This window comes from Triplophysa dalaica, chromosome 2 (genome assembly GCF_015846415.1).
Source record: "Triplophysa dalaica isolate WHDGS20190420 chromosome 2, ASM1584641v1, whole genome shotgun sequence".
In the NCBI taxonomy this organism is placed as follows: Eukaryota; Metazoa; Chordata; class Actinopteri; order Cypriniformes; family Nemacheilidae; genus Triplophysa; species Triplophysa dalaica.
This window is the reverse complement of record NC_079543.1, coordinates 2,285,001-2,303,925: the sequence shown is the minus strand read 5'-3', so window position 1 is coordinate 2,303,925 and position 18,925 is coordinate 2,285,001. Positions and strand designations below refer to the sequence as shown.

At 37.1% G+C, this 18,925-nt stretch overlaps 2 protein-coding genes across 2 annotated transcripts in view; both read right to left on the bottom strand.

Annotated features, from left to right (window-relative positions):
• Window positions 1-18,925, bottom strand: part of LOC130435860 (uncharacterized) — a 46,726-nt gene that overhangs the window by 7,417 nt on the left and 20,384 nt on the right. Inside the window, 7 exon segments of the mRNA XM_056766725.1 lie at window positions 14,337-14,600; window positions 14,678-14,920; window positions 15,001-15,038; window positions 15,040-15,337; window positions 15,614-15,679; window positions 17,282-17,310; window positions 18,673-18,737. Coding sequence (XP_056622703.1) covers window positions 14,337-14,600; window positions 14,678-14,920; window positions 15,001-15,038; window positions 15,040-15,337; window positions 15,614-15,679; window positions 17,282-17,310; window positions 18,673-18,737 — 1,003 coding nt within the window.
• Window positions 1,953-5,183, bottom strand: LOC130437534 (B-cell receptor CD22-like). Its single transcript, XM_056768855.1, is given in 10 exon segments — window positions 1,953-2,469; window positions 2,682-2,905; window positions 3,250-3,286; window positions 3,364-3,448; window positions 3,530-3,793; window positions 3,871-4,125; window positions 4,203-4,251; window positions 4,253-4,446; window positions 4,527-4,863; window positions 5,113-5,183. Coding segments are annotated over 10 exon segments (1,503 nt in total). The 5' UTR covers window positions 5,116-5,183; the 3' UTR covers window positions 1,953-2,414.

The window sequence follows — 18,925 nt, the reverse complement described above, 5'->3', positions numbered from 1 at the left end:
TTATGATCTTCTTCTCTTGACGGTGCGTCTAGAGATCTGAGATGTCACTGACTGGAGGACGGAAGAGGGAAGAAAAGAGGAAGCATCAGTCTGATTATTGAAAAGTCTCCGCCCCCTCTCCTCATGCACCAATGAGAACACACGAGCGCTCATCGGTCACAGTTGTGTTTGGAGTAAAGCAGAAGGTTCAAGGCCTCGTGTGTTAGATCAGTGTGAGCACATCCGTGTCTGATTCTCAAGAGTAAGTCCTCGATTTCAACCTCAAATCTCTGTCTGTTTCCTCCAGAATACAATATTAGGAAAATACTCTACAATGGGCATGAACTATTTAAATATGATAGTCGGTATGTACTATGAACAATATAGACAGAAGGCTATATACTGTGAACATTAATGTACAGGTGGTTATGAACAGATAACAATATAGACTATACAATAGTGCAAGTGACTTGAGTGTGCATTAGTTACAGACATTAGCTATTAAAGTTACAGTGCTGTAGATGAGTTAATGTGGTTATTAAGGTTACAGCGCATTAGATGCGTTAATGTGGTTATTAAGGTTACAGTGCAGTAGATGAGTTAATGCAGTTATTGAAGTTATAGTGCAATAGATGAGTAGATGCAGTTAGTTATGCAATAGATGCAGTAATGCAATAGATGAGTTACAGTGCAGTAGAGAAGTTGATGCAGTTTTTGAAGTTGGGGTGGAGATGGTGGTCTAGTGGGTTAAACCACTGAACTGGTAATCAAAAGGTTGCTGGTTTGATCCCAGCAGCTACCACCAGTGTGTCCTTGAGCAAGACACTTTATTCCATGTTGCTCCAGGGGGATTGTCCCTGTAATAAGTGCACTGTAAGTCGCTTTGGATAAAAGCGTCTGCCAAATGACTAAATGAAATGAAATGAATGAATGAAGTTACAGTGCAGTAGATGAGGTAATGCAGTTATGAAAGTTACAGTGCACTAGATGAGGTAATGCAGTTATGAGAGTAGTCCATTAGTGCAAATGAGCATTCAGTGTAATATTCCTGGTGTGCAAGTGAGCAGTATAGAGTGCAAATGATGGTATGTGTGTGTAAACAGTCCGGTAGAGCAGATAACATGAAGTACTGGTGTGTACAGTTCAGTCATGCATGGCAGCCCTGTAGTGCAATGTAAACAATGTAATAGCAGCATTACAGTTAAAGTTATGAGAGGTAGTGGAATCAGCGGGGAGCAGAGTTCAATAATGAAACAGCTCTGGGAAAAAAGCTGTTTCCTAGTCTGCTGGTTCTTGTCCGGAGGCACCTGAAGCGCCTACCGGAAGGCAGGAGAGTACACAGTCTATGAGCGGGGTGAGAGGAGTCCTTGAGAATGCTGCGAGCTCGACGCAGACAGCGTTTCTTCTGGATGTCCTCAATGGAAGAGAGTGTAGTCCCTGTGATGCGCTGGGCTGTTTTCACCACCCGCTGCAGTGCCTTGCGCTCAGCAACAGAACAGTTCCCATACCAGACTGTGACACAGTTGGTCAGGATGCTCTCTATTGTGCAGCGATAGAAGTTCACCAGGATAGTTGAAGACAGTTGGTTCTTCTTCAGTGTGTAAAGAGAGGGTTTGGAAGAGAAGAGAAGGGAATGTGGAGACGTCCCATGTGTGATCTGACTTCTCTCCATAAAATACATAAGAAATCTCTTGAGAATTAATGACCTTAACAGTCTTAAAATTAAGACTCATAAATGTATTAGGTCATGAGTTGTTGTTTAATGTACAGAGACAAAATGTTTTTGGTTAATATTATATTATTTGATTCTTATGTTTACAAGAAAACGTCAAGATCCGTATCATTTCAGTTACTTGTTTATTATACTTGTTTATTCATACTTACATTCTGATATCACCATCAATATAAATTCACATAAAATTATGCAAAGATGAAAAAATATGAATGCTTTTAAAGATCCAGTGTGTGAAATTTAGTGGAATCTAGTGGTGAGGTTGTGAAATGCAACTCACACTTGACTCCACCCCCTCTCTTCCGAAGCACTACGGTGTCTGACACAGGACTACAAAATCGTTGTGTTTTCACTTCTTTGCCAAATAAGAAAACGTATTTAGAAAATCTGTGGAGCAGTTTATCCATTTAGGGCCACTGTAGAAACAACATGATGACTTCAATGTGAGGGGACCTGTGCTGTATGTAGATAGAAATAACTCATTCTAAGATAATAAAAACATAACGTTACATTACGTAAGGTCTTTATACACCTCTGAACACATAGTTATGTATATTAGATTGCATTTCTCTCAAGAGATCTTCCAAAAAACTACACACTGGTCCTTTATCTCATGCAGTAAGCAACATTTACTCCTGCAAAGAAGATAAAGAAGTTCATCTAGAATCCTGATCGTATAGATCCTGTAGACCTGAAGTATTGATCATCTGACTGAACTGTAAATCACAGACTTATCGTCCATCATTTCAACAGCAGATCTGTGGAGAAACAACATTCAGAGAAATGTGTGAATGATTCTTTGTGAACTAGTGAATGTGATTGACATGTCAATACAATAACAAGCAATGCAGGATGTGAATGAAAGAATGAAGTTCTCTATCTGAGATTTAAGATATTTGACCGATAACAACATCAATTCACAAGAGTAAACATTGATATAATAACTGAACGTTACTGTACATTTTCTCACCTCACAGCAGCATCATGTTGGTGATTTGTAATGTTGTCATAGTGGATTTCAGTCTCTTCTGATCTTCTCACGTCTGTGTTTCTGTGACGGTGGACAGTTGCGTACTGGACCTCCTCTGGTTCACTGGATTCAGGAGATGTTTGATCTTCTCTATGATGTCTGGGTGTAACACTGGCGTACTGAACTTCATCATGTTGTGTTTCAGCGGAGCAGCGAAGAGGAACCTGCACATAAATGATTGAATGAGGCATTTATATAGCGCTTTATTGTGTGTTGCTGTTCACCCAAAACGCTTTACAATCATATGAGGCTGTTTCTCCTCATCCACCACTAGTATGCAGCATCCACTTGGATGATCTGACAGCAGCCACAGTACAACGGCACCAGTGTGCTCACAACACACCAGCTATCGATGGAGAGGAGAGAGAGAGAGAGAGATAAACTATAGAACTATAAAATCACTTCATTGTCTATATGAGCAGGTGTCACTGAAACAAGTCAAAACTCAGTCACCAACAACGTCATTTAATGATTTGATGTATTAATGAATTGTCTGTGTTTGACTCACCTGCTTCAGCCCGACTCTCTCATCACGTCTTCTTCTCCTGCAGCAAAGATAAAACATTTTCATTGATAAACATGAATAAAATACAAAGTTTAATGATCTATAAACAGATCTCACCTCATGAACACAATGAAAACACAAACAGCAAACCCACATGTGACAACTGCAAACAGGACCACAGTAAGCATTCCTGAAGCTTGACCTTATAAAGTATATTACAAGATTATGAAACACAAACTGCACAAAATTATTAATGACGAATCTAACAGTATGTTTTTATCACCTTTAACAGTGAGTGAAACATCATCTGATCTCTGAGATCCGACTTCATTCTGAGCCACACAGTAAAACCATCCACTGAGACTTGAATTAAAGTTACTGATGCTGAACGTCTGTCCAGATCCAACAGATGATGTTTGATTCTCTTTAAACCAGCTGTAGATGTGAACAGGTGGATTTGATTCACTGCTGCAGGTCAGATTCACTGAATCACCCTCCACTATTACACCAGAAGAACTGATGGATGCTGAGACGTTCCTTGGAGGATCTGAAAAACATTTTTATTGTCAGTGTTCAACATTTGTGGTTCACAACCTGAACTATTCTACAGTTTCATTAACTCACATAAAACATTTAAAGTCACTGTTGAATTTTTCTGGCCAAGTTTATTTTCAGTCTTGCACTTGTATTGTCCACTGTGATCAGATCTGATGTTTGAGATGATGTAGATGTTTCCAGATCCTACAGATGTTTCTTCTTTAAACCAGCTGTAGATGTGAACAGGTGGATTTGATTCACTGCTGCAGGTCAGATTCACTGAATCACCCTCCACTATTACACCAGAAGAACTGATGGAGATCACAGGTTTATCTGGAGGATCTATTGAGAGATTATATTCAGTATATCAGTGATAAATCTTCTTAAGTGAATAATGAAAGAAATGAGAGTGAACTTACAGATGACATTGAGACGTCGAGGAGGTGATGTGAGTTTGTGTCCCTGTACAAGCACATCTATAGTCTCCTGCATTCTCTCTTCTAACTGACGGCAGGATGAGTTTCTTGTTTGTGTCATTTAATGTCTGTGTGTTTCTAAACCAGATGAATGTTGATGTGTCAGTCAGACTGCATCTGCTTTTACATGTCAGAGTCACTGAATGTCCCTCGTTCACTCTCTCACCTTTAGACTCCACCTGAAGATCTGAACACAACACAACACTGATCCTCCTCATGTCATTCAACACATCACATTATTATCATCAAACACTCATTCATTCTCACCTGTGACATCAAGAGTCACTCCAGGTTTACCAATCCATTTATCTTTATCAGTGATGAATCTGAAATAGTACTCGTGTGAATCTGTGTGTCTCACATCAGTCAGTCTGACGCTGCAGTCGTGCTGTTTATCTCCCAGATACTGAATCCTCTCACTGTATTTAGAGTCTTTAAACAGATCTGGAGGTTCTATTCCTGTTCCAACTAACTTGTTAGCCCAGAACACTTTCTTGATCTTATGTCCAGTAGAGTATTTATAACTACAGTTTATTGTCACTGTTGAGTCCTTTAGTGCACAGATGTGTGAAGAGCTGTAAGTCATCAACAGCACTATAAACTCCTGACACACACAAAACACAATGAATACATGATAAACATATAAAGTATGAAGATCTTTCTCTATCAGTTGTAGGTGAAGAGTGTTAAAGATGAAAGATAAAGATCATTTAACAGTTGAGACAGAAGTCTAATGCCTGAACAGAAACAATAAAATAATGAATCAAATAATTAATTTAGTGTTTTTTTGGAAACAGAAATAAAGTTTTGTTTATAATAATGAATGTAAAGTCATATAACATCAGTGACTCACCATGAATCATAAAGAGAAAGATCAGAGGGGGAGGAGTCATTATGATTGACATCACCATAGCCACACCTACATTGAACACATGATGAAGTGTTCCAGCTCAACTCTTTTCCTCATTTAGTTTGTTAGTTTCTCATAAAACATCACTGAAACATCTACAGCTACATTCACACGACACTCTTAAGTTTCTCTGATGTTTCTCCTGACAAAAGACTTGAGTTTTCTCACAGTATGATATTCACATTAATGTTAGAGCTCTTTAATGTTGTAAATTCACTTCATGTTTTACACCAAACACCTTTAACATTGTTCAATAAGATCGCTTTAAAATAATGATTCATTGAAAATGGCTTTTTTGAGAACATCAAAGTAAAATGTTGTTTTAGCATCTCAATGTTATCAAATTATCATCCGCTCATCATCAGTAAAGAACAACTTTCTAGTCTTAGAAAATAAAGATAAAACATAAGTGAAGAGAGTATAAATTCTGCTCTTACCTTCACACGCTCTCATCACTCAGAGACATCAGTAGAAATGATGGAGTTTGAAGCATCGCTGGGGTCTTCAGTGTCCTGTGGTTAACACAATGTGTGTTTTAGAGGAAGTGTTGATGGTGCTCAACTTTTATTGGTTGTGATCTTCAGTGACATGAAAGGTAAGTAGTCTGAATGTAAATGTACACCACATCCGCTTATAAACCCTGCAAACCGTAGGCTTACAGATATTTTAATATAATTGTTTAATATAATTAAGTTCAGAACTTCCTCTTTTCTTTTCACTGATCTTAAATATTTCACATCTTAAACTTTTTCTTCCGCCACTAACTATACCAACATTCACACTTTACAGTAGATGTGAAAAAAGTCTTTATTTAAATTTTAAAGTCATTTCATATCTGATCCCTTCCTGACATACTCTCTGTGTCTCATATATAACATTTCTTGACTCTGTCTGACTAATGTCTTAAAGTTCATCCAGTAGATGGCGACAGCACAACAACACTGCGCTGCTCATGCTCACAAGTCTCCTCGATGGGTGAGTTTGAGAAAACAACAGTCAACTGTATAAAATAATGTCATTATTATAATGTATGTAGAAACAAAAACAAAGGAAAAGACACACAAGAGAAGAACTGATTACACCAGAAGAACTGATGGAGATCAAAGGTTTATCTAGAGGACATAAAGATATAAAATATATGACCACAGTCCTTTTAACTTGAGGGATGCATTGTGAACGAAATGATGAAAATCAGTTTAATCACCTGCATTCTCTTTTCTAACTGAACGCAGGATGCGTTTGTAGTTTCTGTTTGTTCTCGCACAGATTTGAAATATGTCAGTCCACCAATATATTAGTTATGACTTCCAATATGTGTCATGCATTCTATGTGTGTATGTGTCATGCATTCTGACTTCTTTTCAATGTTGAATGGGTTGTCTTCTCATGCCTTACATGGTCAGCTTGTCTAAAAACAAGTTAAGCATGTTACAAAGTATTTCTGTGCTCGACACACTCATCCTGCAATCGTACAGGTTTCGAAAAGTTTTTTTCTAACATATAAAACTTTTATTTAACAACTTTTCTTAGTCCCTTACTAGACAATTCTCCTGGAAAAGCATGCGCTAAAGCCACAGGAGAGCAGGAGAAGGAGCATGCGCAGACGTCACTTTCACTTGTGTGCAGGAGAGAGAGAGTGCATACGTTCACAAGTTCAGGTGTTTGTTTGTTCACTGGATTTTGGTGATGAATGTTATATAAACGGTGGATATAACCCTGGATTTGGAGATCGTTTGAAACTGATATATGGAGCCATCCCAGTGCTAAAAGATGCCGGACATGAGGTGAGTGAAACTTATGTCTGTGTTTTGTTGACAATGGGTTCGCACGTGCTTTGGTCAAGATTCCACATCCCCCCACACGCGCCGTATGTTGTCGGAAACAATCGTAAAGCTCTAACTATCTTTTATAAATGTGATCACACTAAAAACGCTTCGAAGATACAAAGTATGCAATACTACTCTATAGGTACTCAAGATTAATATGAGATTGGCAGAAACCCTGTGTGTTACCCCCGCTTTAAACTGACATCATCAACCCTCATTGTGACGTCCTGATCCGGCCAGCAGTTGTCACTGTTTCAACAGACGTCATTCATTTCCTTGGAAAACTGATGAGCTTGTATTAAAACAGCTGATCCGCGAAACAAAACAACTTATTTCTTATTTCTAAGCGTAGTCATTTTCAACAGTTAAAAAGGTTTTATAAAAAATCATAAAGAATGTGTTTTCAGTCATATTCTCATGTCATTCAACACATCGCATTATTAACATCAAACACTCATTCACTCTCACCTGTGACATCAAGAGTCACTCCAGGTTTACCAGTCCATTTATAATCTTTATCAGTGATGAATGTGAAATAGTACTCGTGTGAATCTGTGTGTCTCACATCAGTCAGTCTGACGCTGCAGTCGTGCTGTTTATCTCCCAGATACTGAATCCTCTCACTGTATTTAGAGTCCTTAAACAGATTTGGAGGAGCAGGACTGTCAATGTTGGTCCAGAACACTTCTGTGATCTTATATCCAGTAGGGTATGTGTAAGTGCAGTTTATTGTCACTGTTGAGTCCTTTAGTGCACAGATGTGTGAAGAGCTGTAAGTCACACCCCAACCATCATCATCACTATAAACTGCTGAAAGAGACAAATCACAATGAATACATTAACAACAGCTGCAAATGTAGAGCTGATTCTGATAAACATCTAAAGTGTGAAGATCTTTCTCTGTTTGTGTGTGAAGGGTGTTTAATTTAATGATTATTTAACAGTTGAGACAGAACTGCAAGAGTCTGAACAGAAACAATAAAATAATGAATCAAATGATAATAAGTCTGCTATTAGAACCGGAATGAAATGTTTAAGGGTTGAATATGATCAGTAACTCACCGTGAATCATGAGGAGAAAGATCAGAATGGGAGGAGTCATTATGATTGACATCACCTTAGCCACACCTACATTCAAAACGCATGATGAAAGTGCATCAAAAGAGTTTTCATCTTATTTTCATCCTCATACTACTTACAGTCATACACATTCAAACTAAATAATTCAATTATTGATATGAAATCATTACTCTTTTACTGTTGGTGGAACATTTAAAAAGCTTTCAGAAACGAAGTTTTCATGCATTCATGGGAAAGTTTTACACCTGCGGCCTCGAGCAAAGTAATGTAGCATAGCTCAGAGATCACTTACACTCTTAAAAACAACGATTCAGTCAAACTAAATAACTTTATCTCACATCAGGTTCTTTGTAGTGAAAAAAATCTTCAGCATACTATAAAAGGAACAAGAAATGATTTCTTTACTGAAGAACGTTTGACTGAAAGTTGTTTGGTAAATATAACATGATTGTTTCTGTGGTGTCTTCGTGAAAAACAACTTTATATAACCTTTCAATTTTAAGAGTGTAAACAATTATCAACAACTCAAATATAATCAGTAAAAACATTATTAACCTTCTAGTTTTATGAACTGAACATTGAAGTGAAGAGATGGTAAATGCTGCTCTTACCTTCAAAGACTCTCATCTCTCATCATCAGTAGAAATGATGGAGTTTGAAGCATCACTGGAGTTTTTCAGATTCTGTACACACTAGTAGATGTTGAGGATGCTCACCTGAGATTCTTCTTCATTTGCTGTGCCTCAAAAGCAGTTTAAAACATGTCCAATGAATAAATGTGAATTTGCAACAACATCCACTTATGAACCAAGAGAGTAGCTGAACATCAGTTATAAAACCAGAATGGACCTGCAAACCATCTTGGAATGATTAAATATGTCTTTTTTTTAAAGAGTTTGTTTCATTTTTTTTTTTATATTTAAATAAAAAATGTAATTCTAAAGTAAAGTTCACACAGTTCAAGTTTAGATACAGTGTTGCTTCTTCCCGTCTTCATCTTCAAAGCTTTTTAAAGAACTTCCTCTTCTGTCAGAGAGAGAGAGAGAGAGAGAGAGAAGGCTTTGAACCATTGTGTCACACCCATGAGAAAGAGGAAATTTGTCTTCTATAAATTGATCTAATTTGGTGCCACAACTGACCCACGTGTGTCAGTCTCCTCATGAGTGAGCTTTGAAAAGATTGGAGTTCACTCCACACTTAAATCTCTTTGCTTTGGATCAATCCTAACAGACTTCGGTCATTGGTGTCACTTCTAATAAAAGTTTATTACGGTAAACACACTTTATTGCGTGAAAACATTACAGCCAGATACAACACAAAAAACCTAGCCTTACCGCTTCTCTTCCACACCCACATGACTCCTATTGCGCATGCACGGACCCTGTACAGTAGTAATGGTGTAGAACACAGTACCAAAGTCTATTATAAAAGAGAAATTAACATGCTAACAACTGAGACCTTGCAGCTGACGGATAAACAAGAATGTGCAGCAATGTCTACATGTAATGCATCTACATATCGTATCTCAAATTGGGGAAGATGATTCTATATAATGTATTTATATTGGAGGTGTGGTATGAGAAGTATTTTTTAGTTTAGCCACTAGAGGGCTCAGTTCACATATAATACTAGCATAATCATTAACACTCATTCACTTCTTAATTCATTATTTATTTATTTCAAATTAATGAATTAATTTAACAAGGAAGTTCCCGTGGAGAACAATAGCCACGGCTTTGCATCAGGTGGTTCTTCGTCTCCACATGGTGCATTATAATCCTTTAATGCATGGCTAGCCATTGATTATCCCTAACATGTACACTTCATCAAGACGATCGCACTGGAAATCACACCAGCTGACCATTAAACTTGTGCTATTCTTACTGTAAAAAAAGACAATTTTTCGAAATACGGTTAACACCTCAATTTGCAGTCTACTTCGGTTTTATGTTTTTTTCCTGCATTTCAACAGGGGTGGGCATGTATTTCAACAAAAACGTCATGCTGCAATGCATGCTGGGAGTCACAAATGAGTTTTGAACTATGATGTTACCCAGCATGCATTGTAGCATGAAGTTTTTTCATTCATTGATTCTTCTTGTCTGTGTGATTCTAAAGTCTCCAGTAGTGCTGTATTTGTTAACTTAATCTTAGACATGCAAACTCTTCTCCTGGTAGGGTAGAAAGAAAAATGTTTTAAAAACACGTGAATACGTTTAACTTTAAAGGCCACTTCCTCTCTTCATCTCTAAAGCTTTTCACCAAACTTCTTCTTCCTTTGTCAGTCACTCTAAATGTGTCATTAGACTTATCTTTTTACTACTATCAGTGTTGCCAGACAGAGTTGATGGTTTCCAGCCCAAAACCCGCCCAAACGCACACAAACTGCCCAAAATATTTGATAAATGTTTGGTTAAATTTGATAAATATTAGTTTTTTTAAATTCCAAAATTAATGTACCATGCTATGTCCAGCAACATACACAAGCAGCAACAGAACCACGAAAGCATAATGACAAGATAAGCCGTTCACATCTATGGCCCCGCCTTCACACCATACACAACGCACTTTTACACTATAAATATAAATAGTTTAAAGATCATTCGCACACCCAATTCATTAATAACAAATTCAACAATGTTTTTAAAATTATATAATCTACTTTAATTATGACTACATTTATTACCGCACTCATTATAAACATGTGTGTGACTGAGAGCGAGAGAGACAGACAGACCGAGAGCAGAACAGGAACAGGATGTCGGTTGTAACTTGACAGGATGCTGAAGAACACAGCTGAACGCAACTTTACAGAACTATGTACAGTTTTGCTGAGCTGTTTAGAACATGGATGAATCAAACTTCCCCAACAGCTGTTTGGGAGGACGGAATGTTGCCGATGTCCATCCATTCTGTGTAAGCCATTTAACTTGAAAGAAGCGTGAAAAGAACTCTTTAGGCAACTCACGAAACAACTTGTTTGGCATAACAGAAGTGGGGCATAAGCATTCCATTTTACTCAGCAGCTCCATTGATGCAGGCAATGATGGCATCCACAATCCCATTAGCGTCTCTGTCCCAAACTTCAACCAGTCCCAAGTGTGATATTTTATACATATGCAAAGGAACTTGCTTAAAGAAATGTCAGTTGTTTCGTCTAAGTGAAGGGAATAAGGTTAGTTACGAATGTTCTGCCGCAGTTCATCTCTAAAGTATGACGCCAGCACTGACTTGATGACAGCCGAACATTTGGTTCTGTGCATCTTGAGTGCTCCGATCCGTTCGGTATGTCCGATAATTCATCCACGGCATTAACTGATGTGTGGCCACCTCTCTTTCTCTCAACAGGTGTTGTTCTGACTTTTGTTGAAACGAGTAACTTTGTATCAGCACCTATTGTATTTTTACTCCCTGAACTCTTTGTATGTCACTTTGGATAAAAGCGTCTGCTAAATGACTAAATGTAAATGTATGTTGCTTTCCGGAGTTCACGTCGCTTCTAGTCGTCACAAATGGATGTGTAAGCTTTATTCACAGTGAAAGTCTTAACTGAGGGCAGACAACGCATTTCGGCGTGGTCCTTCAAAGGGGCAATGAATTAAGACCTCAATCTTAACCCAATATTTTGTTATATAAGAGGGAATCGTATTCAAGCGAAGCTTCAGAACTGAGAACGCCCTTGTTACTGAGATTTCAACTGCCATTGACACCAGGCCCAGCAAACGCCAGATCCTGGAATGCACTTATCGACATTGTTAGGTTAAACACCGCCTCCACAGAAAAAATTCAAACGACTACTTCTCTAGCCCCGCCCACTGGTTCGTGCGTGACAGTAATGCAGTAACACAAGTTTGCGGTACCAGAGAGAGCGAGTAAGCAGTAAATACGCTGTTAAAGGTCGTAAAGTATTGTGTCGTCAGTGCACGGTTACGAAAGAACAGTGTTGCTGAATAACCTTTGGATTCCGACATTTGCAATGCGTGGTTGAAGTTTATTTTTCCAGCTCACATCCACAACATAATGCACAAAAGCAATGATAAGATCATACTTCAGCTGTTGATGCTTTCAATACTGATGATTTTATTGAGAAGATTGAAAGGTTAATTCTATAAAAAAAGTATTATCTAGCACAAAAAAATCAAAAATTTAAATGTAAAAAATATTAAAAAAAAGTTTCTAAAAGCACCAAAAAAATTGAGAGGATTAAAACCTTGATTATATAAAAACCATTATTTAGGACATAAAATATCGAGAATTTTAATTTAATAAAGTTTCTAAAAGCACCAATATATAAAAAAACACATTTTGACAAGAACGGAATAAAAAGTGCCAAACATTACAGACATTATCTTAAGTTATAATCTGCAGTTATCAGACACGGAGCAAATGTGACACTATAACCTCTTTTGAAAAGCTTCCAGTAAACTAAACTAAGCCAAAAAACAAAACCAACAAGTTTTTTTTTTCCTGGGTCCATAGATCCAGATCATTTGCATTTGACTGTACTGTAAATCACAGACTGATCCTCCATTGTTTGGACATCAGATCTGTCAAATAAAATACATGAGACATATGAGATAAACAAACACAACACTACAATTCAAGCAACAATGGAGTTGATAATACATTTGTAAGGATGCATAGATGCTTGTTAAACTCTTTCTGTTTTATCATTTTCTGAATGTGTGAAAGATTAATCACCTATCAGACGCATCGAGCTGTTGAACTGCAGAATTCTCATAGACGTCTTCAGTCTCTTCTGATGTCTTCATGTCTTTGAATCTTAAATGATGGACAGTTGCGTACTGGATCTCTTCAGGATCTCTGGATTCAGACCCTGAGACTCTCGCTGTTACAGGTGGAATATATAATATCCTACAATGAGAGAAAACAAAATACTGAACTACAACTTTCATAATTATTTATTACACGGCTCATTGGAATGCTTGATTCTGATTGGCCAGTCAGATGTGTAATTAGACATTTGCAGGTTCATCATTCTGACAACCTTTTAAAACGAATAACACATGCTAACCCTGATGCAGCAAATCATTTGACAGGTTTTCTTGACAAATGAAATATAAATATTTATTTTAATAACATATATGACAATATATTTACAAATGATTAAACCAAATTGCCTGTTTGTGACATTTGAACGTCATATCCTACCTAAAAACCCAAAGTAAACAGCTTTCCTCACCGAAGGTCTGCCATCGGCAAAATTTTGCTGATAAAATATTTCATATTTCAACTCCAGTTTTTACTCATGTGCCAAGTAGCCGTGCAATAAGTGAAATAAAGTACAAACATCGAGCTGTTATCGCTTTTTGTCGGGTCCTGATCACACTGTCGGAGCTTATTTCTGCGATAACAATCGGCTGCATGTACATTATCCCTTACTTAATGCACGCATGAGATATATGTATACATGCAGAAGGTGCAGCTCATGAGAGGATATTCTTTTTGAAACTTGAAGATTGTACAAATGACACAGATATAAAGACGTGTGATATGTAAACATCAAATCAAAACCCTTAAATAAAATTGAAGTGGCAACAGAAAGGCTGCTGCTGGTGTTATGGTCGTTTTTAAATATATTGTTCACCTGCTTTCGTATGATGTCATCAGGCCTGTGTTTGTACTTCCTGTAACTGAACATATTTATATAAACGTTGAATTAAATTCAGTCTGGTATAAATCATATTGATACATGTAGATTTAAGTATATCTGCATTCAAAACTTATTTTAAACATATTAACATGTATATGTGATATCTTTGTAAAATCATTATTTCTGCTGCTGTTGAGAGAAACGAATACCGAAGCGAACCTCAGTAATCTGTTTGTTTCAGCAAAGCTCAATAGATCCAGTTTGTTCTGTTGTGATAGTTTTGTGAATAAACTCACCACACAAACACAACGATGAGAATGAAGATTAAACCTCCACAACCAGTCGCAACGCCAGCAACCACATACAGAACTCTGTCATTTCCTTCTACAACATGAAACATGGTCAGATGTTAGGAGGTTAAGTAATGCTGATGTATATTTAACCATATATTTATTACACCACATAATTCCCTCTACCAAAAATCTGAACATGCAGCTCTATTAGAGCCAAAGACAAAAGCTGCGTCTAGAATGCTCCATAATAATCACTGTTAATGTGGCACATTTTGCCTTAATAAAAGATTTCAAGAGGGGAAAATGTTTACAGATGACTTACAAATCGAAAAACATTGATTCACCGATTCTCACCTTTAACAGTGAGTGAAACAGCAGCTGATCTCTGACATCCAACTTCATTCTGAGCCACACAATAAAACCATCCACTGAGACTTGAACTAAAGTTACTGATGCTGAACGTCTGTCCAGATCCAACAGATGATGTTTGATTCTCTTTAAACCAGCTGTAGATGTGAACAGGTGGATTTGATTCACTGCTGCAGGTCAGATTCACTGAATCACCCTCCACTATTACACCAGAAGAACTGATGGAGATCACAGGTTTATCTGGAGGATCTATTGAGAGATTATATTCAGTATTTAAGTGATAAATCATCTTAAGTGAATAATGAAAGAATTGAGAGTGAACTTACAGATGACATTGAGACGTCGAGGAGGTGATGTGAGTTTGTGTCCCTGTACAGCACAGCTATATTCACCTGCATTCTCTCTTCTAACTGACGGCAGGATGAGTTTCTTGTTTGTGTCATTTAATGTCTGTGTGTTTCTAAACCAGATGAATGTTGATGTGTCAGTCAGACTGCATCTGCTTTTACATGTCAGAGTCACTGAATGTCCCTCCATCACTCTCTCACGTTCAGACTCCACCTGAAGATCTGAACACAACACAACACTGATCCTCCTCATGTCATTCAACACATCACATTATTATCATCAAACACTCATTCACTCTCACCTGTGATATTAAGAGTAACTCCAGGTGCACCAGTCCATTTCCCAGGTATATCGAGTGATGAATCTGAAATAGTACTTGTGTGAATCTGTGTGTCTCACATCAGTCAGTCTGACGCTGCAGTCGTGCTGTTTATCTCCCAGATACTGAATCCTCTCTTTGTATTTAGAGTCATTAAACAGATTTGGAGTAGCAGAACTGTTAGTGTTGGTCCAGAACACTTCTGTGATCTTATATCCAGTAGGGTATGTGTAAGTGCAGTTTATCTTCACTGTTGAGTTCTTTAGTGCACAGATGTGTGAAGAGCTGTAAGTCACACCCCAACCATCATCACTATAAACTCCTGAAACACACAAATCACAATGAATACATTAACAACCGCTTCTACAAACGCAGAACCAATTCTGATAAACATAAAGTATGAAGATCTTTTTCTGGTATTTGAAGCTGGAGGGTTTTTAAGTTAATGATCATCTAATAGTTGAGAAAGAAATCTAAAGTCTGAACAGAAACAACAAAAGAATGAATATTTAGTGAATTTAGTGTTTTATAGAAAACAGAATGAATGTTTTTTTTAAATAATGAATTTTGAAGTCATTAAACATCAGTGACTCACCGTGAATCATGAGGATGAAGATCAGAGGGGGAGGAGTCATTATGATTGACATCACCATAGCCACACCTATAATTAACACATGATGAAGTGTTTCAGCTCAACTCTTTTCATCATTTAGTTTGTTTGTTTCTCATAAAACATCACTGAAACATCTACAGCTACATTCACACGACACTCTTTAGTGTATCTGATGTTTCTCCTGAGACTCGAGTTGTCTTACACTATGAAAATACACTGTGTGTTATACCTGCAGCCTCTGAGACATCGAACACAAGTAATGTGACATTGTTGAATGAGATCACTTACATTACACTTTTAAAAACAAAGATTGCTTGAAAAAGAAGATCTTATGAATATTAAAAGAATATTTCATCATGTCGTAGTGGAAGAAATGGCTCTTTTAAGAACATTTGAGTAAAAGGTTGTTTGAGGAACAAAACCTGAATGTTTCTATGCATCTGAGCAACACTTTATAGCACCCTCTGTTTTTAAAACACCATCGGTAAAGCAGCACCAGCGTTCTGGTTTTGGGAAATTAAAATTAAACAATAGAAGAGAAGATAAATGCTTCTCTTACCTTCAAGTGCTCTGAGGACTCAAATAGATCAGAAATGATCGAGCGGAGCGTTCAGCTTTTTTCAGGATTTTTTATAAGATGAAGAGTTAATGATGCTCATCTTTTATTTGATGTGACATATGACCTTATTTGTAGTGACATGCCAGATAAGTCAATGTAAATGCAAATCTGCAAACCATCTTGGGCTTAAAGAAGTTTATTTTTAAAATACTGCATCATGATTGGTAAATATAATTCAGTTTATTGGAAGGAATAAGCAGAATTACATCCTCTTTTGATCTCTAAAAGTTAATTTTGGCAGAATTTCCTCTTTTTCTCTCCCTGATCTAAAACATGTGACATCTTGGACTCTAACTATACCAACATTCAAACTGTAGTGGATGTCAAAACTCATTCTATTGATTTCTTATTGATGTCTCAACATTTCTTGATTCTTTCTAGCTAAAGGCGTGTAGTTCATTGACTACATGCCGCAATAACCGGTCAGTGCGCATTTACAAAGGTCTTCTCGATGGGTGACTTTGAGAATGATCAACTGTATAAAATAATGGACAGAATGAGAAGAGCACATTCCAAATCTGTCAGAGAATGGCAACACCAGTAGGAAAAACAGACTTAAGGAAGGAATATTAAATATATTTCTATACTTTAAAATAGAACTGAACTGTGGGGAAGAATTAGGAGAGATAGTAGAATAAAACAGGACTCAGTCATTTGAATATAGGTTATGCATTGACATCACTTTCCCATGAGAACATGCTGGAACACACCCCCATTAATAACTGCAGTTGTGAAAACGTCATTATAACTAACAACTATCATCTTAAATTAAATTTAGTTGGACACGACAGTAATCCTAACAACTTGCCAAACACCTAGTGGTTAGTGGATGTTGGCATATGACCAGATATAGCTTATAACGACATTTATAAACTTTATTTTGACGTCTTTAAAATAAAGTGGCGGTGCGTGTTAAGCACTGCCAATTCCACGACGACTTTTCACTATTTTAGACGTGTATTTGTGGATTTTACCCCTTTACACTAATTCAGTCTTTTTGCCACTCAGTGAGCAGAACCGCAGTCACTTACAGCTGACGGTGACGTCACATGCTTGACATCTATAGTACAACACTTTACATAATAGGAACACACTGAACAGTTTTTCTTTTTGTGTGAAAATCAAGTGCAAGAGACTACAGGGCAAGTGTCTATTATTGTGGGATAGAAATGATAGAAGTGTAAGTAAAAGTGAGACATAACAGAGAAAACAAAAAGCACCGTGAATGAACAAGAAAAACGCTTGTTTAAAGTTTGGGTAGAAAGATCATAGGAGGAGGAGTCATTATGATTGACATCACCATAGCCACACCTATATTCAACACATGATGAAGTGTTTCAGCTCAACTCCTCACTTCATTTAGTTGTTTTCTTCTCATAGACTCACTTAAACATCTTAATAACTTAATAACTTAATAACTAATTTTATTTATATAGCGCTTTTAACCATTTTCCTTGTTGCAAAGCAGCTTTACTGACATCATAATTAAAATTGTACTGAACTGAACACTCAATCCAATTGACTTCCATTCCAACACAATACCACAGGAACATTTCTCAAAATATATTCATTTGTGTTCCACTGAACACAGACTCATATACAGGCTCATATAAATGCTGTACCTACATGCACACGCTCTCATCACCCAAAGACATCAATAGAAATGATTGAGTTTAAAGGATAACTGGGTTTCTCAAGTTTTGTTTAACTTTTAACAGATGGCTGTAGTTCAGTCCTGTGAAGTAAACTGATAAAGCTGATCTTAAAAACCACACAATATTGAGAAACTGAGCCATTTCTTTATTGCTTTCAGCGATAGTGAAACTTTAGCTGAAAAATTACTTTGCATACCATCTAAATGAAGTTAACATAGTAAAAGGAACTAAAAAAGTCCAAAAAAATACAAAACAGCACAAGGATCCAGAATTAATAAAAATGGAAACAAGGAGTTTATCCGCTGGCAGATCAAATCTTTCCCATATAGCACATACAAAAGATCCTTTGTCTGCAAAAGATCTAAAAAACATCTGCAGTGTAAAAACATCTGGTAAATGTCTTAAAAGGTGCTATTTTTTACATTTGAAATCATAAACATCTTAGAGACATCTTCTAGGCGTCAATAATATGACATCTGACAGCAGACGCCTCAGAGATGTTTTGCAAATGGACAAACACTTAAAAAATCCGTCTTGCAGATGTAAATGCAGATATCAAAAAGGCTTCTTCTGCATGTATGTATCAGGGTTGTCAATTAGGTCATGTCAGGGCCTGACTCCTGTCAATCATCGAGAGCTCCGCCCACACAATGCTTTTAAGGGATGCTTTGTGTGTTTCGTTTTATGTCTACAGCATCTCTCTGTTCAGCTGAAATATTACACAAGAAAAAACAGGTGTGGAAGGAGTTGGACTTACAGAAACTTACTTTAATACGGTAAAATTCTCATAGTCAGGAGAACTCGAGTCTGAATCATTACAGCTGTCATCGATCTATGAGAGAGAGAGAGTTTTGGAAGATTAATGATTATATCTGAATAGAGTGTAATGTTTTAAGGCTGAGGAAACCAAACTACTTACCCGTATATTCTCATACATTTCATTACATGTCAAGTCAACATCCCGTGTTTAGTTATGAGGGGGACTGTGATGATCAATCTTTGTTAACGAAAAAAACAGAG